The 7,959-nt window shown below is 34.1% G+C and overlaps 1 protein-coding gene across 3 annotated transcripts in view; it reads left to right on the forward strand.

Annotated features, from left to right (window-relative positions):
- LOC106120649 (synaptotagmin-10) overlaps positions 1-7,959 on the forward strand; it is a 44,983-nt gene extending 37,024 nt beyond the window's left edge. For all 3 annotated transcript variants that reach the window (XM_013316015.1, XM_013316016.1, XM_013316017.1), the window contains 7 exons: positions 3,627-3,749; positions 4,109-4,263; positions 4,609-4,777; positions 6,396-6,516; positions 6,596-6,767; positions 6,891-7,091; positions 7,282-7,959. In XM_013316015.1, the coding sequence (XP_013171469.1) occupies positions 3,627-3,749; positions 4,109-4,263; positions 4,609-4,777; positions 6,396-6,516; positions 6,596-6,767; positions 6,891-7,091; positions 7,282-7,285 (945 nt within the window). In that variant the 3' untranslated portion in view covers positions 7,286-7,959. The remainder of the gene's footprint in view (positions 1-3,626; positions 3,750-4,108; positions 4,264-4,608; positions 4,778-6,395; positions 6,517-6,595; positions 6,768-6,890; positions 7,092-7,281) is intronic.

A 7,959-nucleotide genomic window follows, 5' to 3' on the forward strand; every position in this document is an offset into this window, starting at 1 on the left:
AATATTCTATTTACATATAATAATTATATAATTTTGCTCAAGTTATTATTTAAGTTTGCTATGGAGTACAATATAAAAATTAATTTTATATAAATAAAATAACTATCGCCTGCGACTCCGTTTCCGCAGAATTAAAAAAAACTTAATTAGTAACCTATGTGTTCTACCAGACTTTGTTCTAGATTTATGCCAAATTTCATCGCGATTCATACAGCCGTTCTGGATATACTTTTAAACAAACATCCATTCATCTATCCAACTAAATATTCGCACTTATAATATTAGTAAGATTAAAAACTACTGTTGATACTGTATTTGGCATAAATTAAATCGAATTAGTACGTTTGATTTTATATTTAATACATAATTTAAAACAGCATTCTGATATTGTTTTTATTGTATTTTATTGTTTTCAATTGTTTATTTAAAGTTACTACAATAAATACCGTGTTTTAAATTACGCTTATTTTAATTACACGTGTAATTTAGTAAAATTATAATATAAGTGTCATAATCACACCTTTTAATTTTCTTATAATTGAGTTTCTTGGAGCTATATTGGAGTACGAATTGACATTTTGAATTAAACGTTTAGAAATGACCGTGAGAATATAACAGGTTGCAAAATAATATATCAAGAGACTCCAGCTTTTGTAAAGAAAATTTATTTTAATGTTTTACTCAATTCTCTTGAAATTATAACTAACATAAATAATTCAATATAAATGTATTATCAAAAGACTATAATTTTACTTTGATGAATTAAAATATTTATTAAAATAACAAAAGAAAAATAGCCGAGAATAAAAATTATCTTGGATTATTATTTGAAGGCTGTTTTCTCGATTTTATTCTCATTTTATTATATTCAGAGATCAAAAATCAAAATAATTTTAATTCCAATTTTTAGTGTTTTTAATTTAGTCTTCAAGACATCAATAATACAATGAACACTGGCTTTTATAATAATATTCAAAATGTATTTAGTACAATAAATTAACAGTGGTAGAGCCCGCTTTAAGATCTTCGCATGAATTGGCCCGGCTCGCCCGGTGAAATACCACGACCACACAGAAGACAGGCGCCAAGTGGAAGCAATTCTGCGTACAGTCTGATGAGTGTACGTCCCGGAGACCTAATTTAATCCTCTTTTCCTTCCCACCATTTTTCTTACAAGGAAAGGATGGGAAGTGGAAGTGGACTTTCCGGATGAGAGGATGCATGGAAATGTTTTCTTTCTGTGCATCCTCTCCTCCGTCGATTAAAAGGTAGGCATCGGCAATGTCTATGGGCAACGGTCACTTCACTATTTCAGCGATTTCGGGTGGCCGTTCGCTCGTTTGCCACATTATGATATAAAAAAATCATACAAGAAGTTTAATTTTTATAGGTCAATAAAAATATTTTTATAAGTAAATAAAGTACGTATTATATTATAAAGCTACTTTTCGTACAATTGCTTAAATATGTATACATATTCAAAGCTACAAAAACTAGTATACCTTCGGTTTCAAAAAAAATGTATACACGCTTCCGTATGTATTCTGCCGACCATGGTAACATGCTAATGACATACGTATTTTTGGAACCGAAAACCGATACAAGTTTTCAAAATGTTGTAAGGGTACTCATATTTATGCAGCTGACTGTACCCATTTTAAGAATATTTACTGATATAAACGAACAATAAACATATGAACACTATAAACGCCGCTTGAGTACAATTCTTTAAATAGAGAATGTAATAAAAGGTGAAACGCGATGAATTTCAATGGAGTGCGACTTCATGTCAGTTGTCGGGTGTTCGGAGCGCAGCATCCGGCACGAGCTTTCGACTAGTTCCGGCGTGGCCTATTCAAAAAGCTCTTGCCTTTTCAAAGCTCTCTCTGGTAGCTTTATTGTCACCTCTGACGTGTGAGCTAACATTTTAAATTAAGTTAGAAATGTGAAATGTTTTATGCAGAATGTGACTATTGGAGTAAACTTTTTATTAGCATTATTTTCTTGAGCTTCAGAATTTATTCCCACAAATATGATTTGATGTATCACAATACATATTAGATTTTATTTTTTCTTCAAAGGCCTTAATAATTCGTAAAGCGTGTTATCACTTACCATTCGTGACGTCCCGTTGCGCACGCATGTCCCGGGGGAGCGGCGACCGTGACACGTATCCAGGTCAGACCTTGACTTCTCGCTCCAGGGTTACCAGCCCGAGCTCTGACGTCATCCGGAATCCGAATTGTAATTCTGACCTTGTCAATTAGTGGTTTTTATAATACCGACGTTATTTAACTAGTCACGTACTATTTCTGAAATTATTATCATTGTTGAAAAATTAATAAATGCGAGCTTATTTAGTTACACTAGACATGTTACATGGTTTCACTTACTGCGAAGTTTAATTTATACAAATTAGTCTTTTTTTCGGGTGCTTATGCATGGTACATGATCAGCATAGAATATTCAGTGTGTTTTATGTATTTCATCTTTTTTTACTTTTTAAATTAATGAATCTCGAAGAAGTATATATATAGTTGAGTAGTTTAGTGTAGTAAAGAATTCATCATCACCTCACTGTACGTCCCCACCGAGGGGCTCGGAGCCTACCTTAAGTTAAGGGTGATTAGGCCATAGTCAACCACGCTGGCCAAGTGCGGTTTGTTTGCCTTCACACATATCATTGAATTTCTTCTCAGATATGTGCAGGTTGCATCACGATGGTTTCCTTCACCGTAAGAACGTCGGATAAATGTACATATGTAATTGGAAATCGAAAAGTACATTGGTACATGGCGGGATTCGAACCCAGGACCTGCAGATTGCAAGTCAAGTGCTTGTCCCCTGAGCCACCGACGTTAGTAACCAAGATGGTATCAGAGGCCCGAACTCAAGGGTTCAAAAAAAATCATAAACACTAACAAACATTTTTGTAAAGAGGTAATTACAAGCGAGGCGTTAAGGGAAAGATTAAAACTTGAGTGATTTGTTGCTGGCCATTGTGATTCAGTCAGTGTAAGGAAGCTTCTTGATTAAGCCATTGTTGTAATGACCTTAATGTAGTACCACTTGTTTACTTATGTTTTTTTTAGTTTCATTACTTCTATAACTGAATTAAAGTGGTCAAAGGATTGTTTATGTAAAAAAGTGGGAATTACAAATAAATCAATAATAAATTGTCTTTTATTTTAGTTTCGAGGTAGTATCTTGTCCACAAAGTTGGCTATATTTGAAAAGTCAGCAGCAAACTGACGTTGATGAATTAACTTAAGAAGAAAAAGGGGAATCTTAACAAAGATACTCTTTTTCTTGGTAGAGTACTGTGGTTATGTCAAGTAATTACTAAAATCATCAGTGCCCGTCCTATAGCGCGACAAGCGACAGCTCCAGGATCTTTTGTCTAAAAATGTTTGTTAAAAAAAAAACGTACAAGTAGGGGTCGCTCCAGCTGTTCTAAACGTGCGGCCTTAAATGTAGCTTTTTATTTGTGAAGGTGTACTTGATTAGGTGCAAGGCAGTAATACTAAAGGAGGAACCCTTTAGTTGATAGGGGGGAACACTGGAGTATATCCAAAAATCCCCGCTTCGCCTACTAGAATCAATCTTAATGTTGTTTTTTCTGTTAGCCGGAGCTATATAAGAACGAGCTGGTGCGGCAGTCATCTACTGACAGCGGGGAGTTGGAGTTTTGCGGCAAACTGCACTTCGCTCTCAAATACGATCAGGAAGTTGAGGCACTTGTGGTGAAGGTAGGCTTGAATGCATTTCTCTTATTCTTCCTAGCGGAATATGATAATGTCATAGTCCAAATAGAGTCGAAAGTTCGAATAACCAAATGACATAGTCAATTCAAAACGTTTTATTGTAAAAATCGTCTCTGGCGACTTAAGAACATCTTGCAAGAGTAAAAATTAAAATATGTCTGGCTGTCAATTACTATCATACATTTTTAAGAGGTACAGCCAGTCGGGATTATTAATTTTTAATTAATTATACTTAACCAGTATCTTTTTTATAGTATTGAAAGTCAACTCTCTCATACAATATGAATTAAAAGTATCAAGGTAGTCAAATTCTATGCATCATTTCTCATTTTTGATAACTTTAGATATTCGAGGCACGTGACCTACCGATCAAGGACGTATTGGGAAGCAGCGATCCCTACATCAAGGTCTTCCTGCTCCCCGACCGCAAGAAGAAATTCCAGACCAAAGTGCACCGCAAGAATCTCAACCCGGTCTTCAATGAAACTTTCTTATTCAGGTATATAATGAAGATAGAATCTTTATCTAATTTATTTTTATAACTTAAATAATTAATATGCTATCAAATACAAATTGGACAGAACTATTAAAGAAAATAATTCATGACAAAGAAATAACCTACTACTTGAAGGATCATAAGTCGGTTGATGTGCCGCAATGTTTCATAACGCGTCTGTATTATCTCTACAAATTTAACTGCCCTAATTAGTGTACTCTTCTCGGTATTCACCAGCTCAATAGTTGTTGTTTAGATGGTAAAACCCTCGATCTCTCCTTTGTAAACTCAGAGCAGGTAGTTAGCTTGTGAATTCAAACGAATTTCTAATTGATAACATCCTTACAGCGTGCCATACGAGGAATTGCGTCAGCGCTACCTTCAGTTTTCGGTGTACGACTTCGATCGCTTCAGTCGGCATGATCTGATCGGTCATGTGGTGCTGAAAGGTCTGCTGGAGTCTGCAGACCTGACGCAAGAGATTGAATACACGATGAACATCCTTGCAGCGCCTCAGGTATTTTATGATGGGATTCTTGACCACAATGCGACTTGAGTTGTGATACTGGAAAGAAAATAAGTGGTAATGTGGTGGAAACATGGTAGTTACTAGCTTAGTATGTTAAATTTATATATTATTAGCTATCGCCCGCGAAACCTTCCGCGCGGGATTAAAAATAGATGTTGGCCGATTCTCAGACCTACTCAATATGCTCACAAAATTTCATGAGAATCGATCAAGCCGTTTCGGAGGAGTATGGGAACGAAAATTGTGACACGAGAATTTTATATATATATAAAACAATATAACAAAGTTAAAGAGTTTTGAAAAGTTGATGATTGATGAAATTTACACTAAACATACGTATATGTGTAAATTATGCACTTTTGTACTGATGTAGAAGATCAAATTGATAATATGTTGGAGTTGTAAATAATTAGTAGATTAATAGTCAATTAAGTTAGAAAATACGGAGATTTAAAAACTGTTAACTTAATAACATAAATCAACTTTATTGTTGGAAATTTTAAGACTGACAAATGAGAAAAATATACATAAAACTAGATGGAGATATATTTGTGTGTAATATTAAATTATTCATCAATGTGGATTATCATGTTTAAAACTAGAATCCAAGTCTAGATTTGCGATTCAATTTATTCAAGTAAATTTTATAGTTACAGACTAATATCTGGGAATTAACTAAAAAAAATAAGAAGACAAATTAAAAATTGCTTCAAATTCAACTGATGTTGCATTAATTCATTCACTATGCATTCGTTTTTGTTTCGTAATATTATTAACTGTTTATCTCTGCTTCTCAAATTAGTAATTACCTTAACTTTCCTTTAATGTAGAGTTGTGATACTAAATTTACACTGAGCGTCTCTTAGTCACCAATTAAAAACTGTGCCAATAAGAACATTTTCCTAATTGATTATCGCGGTGTAAATAATGAACTTAAGTAATCCAATTGCTCGAAGCTTAATTACGAGAGATTCGGTGTCATTAATCAAGAACTTCGGGATTAATATTGCTATTTCTTGCTCTCTTTACCGGGACTATCCTCGAGGGTGAATTTCGAGGCTATCGTACCTCCATCAATGTCGCACCTAAGACCTTGACTTCACAGAATTATTAAGAAAGGCTTAATATTGCCGCTAATTGTATTTTTACAAGAAATATTTTATTCCATAAAAATAGGGACAAACGGACCTTGAAAAGTGGTCAAAGTTCAAATCAATGGAGCCTTGAAGTGGTTATAATTCGAATTTCAAAACTCTATTCAATTTCTTAGTTATCTTATTTATTTTCTACTACAGTACACGCAGAACAGTTCCAATATGCCTTCGTTCTTCGTGGTTGATCAAATTGAAAATGCAATTAATGATTTTATTAGTGCCCCCGATGTGGATCGCAATCTGATTACTCGCGATGTTGCGGTTTCTATCTATTTAGATTAATAATTTCTATTTAGTAAGTTCTTAAACTTAAAAACATTGCGTTTTCACTGCCGAAATACGTGTATAAAACATATTCTTCTCTTGTTTTTTTTCCAACGAGTGAGAGAGATGAAAATAGGTTTTCGGATAGGTTATGGTAATGGAAAGTCATAGTAACATTTTATCGACAGGAGAAGAAAGATTTGGGCGAGTTGATGCTATCCCTCTGCTACTTGCCCACTGCTGGTCGACTCACTGTAACTGTTATAAAAGGCAGAAATTTGAAAGCTATGGATATAAATGGGTCGTCGGGTAAGTTATTAATCATACCAAGGATTCATTAAAATCTATCCATTGATGAATTGCATTTAATTAGAAGTTTTTCTTACAGATCCATATGTAAAAATTTGCCTGATATGTCAAGGCAAAAGAATTAAAAAGAAGAAAACAACTGTGAAAAAGAACACCCTAAGCCCTGTTTACAATGAGGCTTTGGTCTTCGATTTGCCGTACGAGAATGTTTATGACGTCACATTGCTCGTCAAAGTTATTGATTACGATATGTAAGTATTAGAAAAGTTCCAAATAGAATTTAGAATAATGTACTTCATCAGAAGCATACAGAATTCATTGCAGTGTCAAAATTGTATGGGCCATAGTGTTATTTACGTTAAATTTTTTACTAGGATTGGTCCTAACGAGTTGATCGGTTGCACGGCGATCGGATCCTCATTGATCGGCATCGGTCGCGATCATTGGCTCGAGATGTTGGACAACTCTCGCAAGCCGGTCGCGCAGTGGTATCCGCTCAACAAGAGCCTACCGACGAACATCGCTCTACCTTCAAATGATCAGCAGAATGCTGGATTGAGTTGTTTAAACGTGAGGTAAGATACACTATTTGATGGTTTAAGGAAAATTGTTAGCTTACATTCATCAGGTTTGAATGCGTTTAAACCAGTTTAATTCAGCAAACGCAATAACAGATTCGAAGGTTGCAGTTGCAGTCTAAATCAAAATATTAAAAGTAAAAGTTGAAGATACTTATCCTGTTTTTGTACTAATAAAAATTTTCAGATGAAGAGATGGTGAATAAATCTATGGCGAGAATCACAACTTCAGAAAGACTTCGGAACGATTGACTTGACAGATTCTATTCAATTTACTAAATAAGGTTATCTCGCGATGCCAAAAATTGTAACCGTAGGGGAATTCGTTTAGATTGATAAACGATTGTATGTCCATTTATTGTAGGAAAAGGTTTTACCTTCGGATAAGTGATATTGGATTGTAGATAGAAGATAGAAAGAGATTGTAGATAATGTTGAAGTAGATTATGAATTTATTCCTTAGTATTATAATAATTTATCCAGATTAGAATTTATGTAATTGGAATATTCGTTGGGATTAGATGTAATTTTAATTGTAGATGCAAGTTCTATGCCCTTACCTGATCGTTAACTTGTGAATTAGTTCCTTCAATATTTACTTTCATATATATTTATCAAACTGTTTTAATATTATAATCTGCATACGCACATTTCAAATTCAAGACTTGAAATCTTGTTAAATGAAACTGGATAAGATTAAATATAGATTTGTTTGAACTGTGTATTTCCATTGATGGTTTTTTATGAACTATCTTTAGGAAGGTTTCAAAGTAAAATCGCAATGTACATTAAAGTGGTTCATATTGTATTGTTGGAACGGCGAATGTTAAAAACATTCATTTACCTTGACTTTCTGAGACCAAAG

The sequence above is a fragment of the Papilio xuthus genome, unplaced genomic scaffold, assembly GCF_000836235.2.
Source record: "Papilio xuthus unplaced genomic scaffold, Pxut_1.1 DF826949.1, whole genome shotgun sequence".
Lineage (NCBI taxonomy): Eukaryota > Metazoa > Arthropoda > Insecta > Lepidoptera > Papilionidae > Papilio > Papilio xuthus.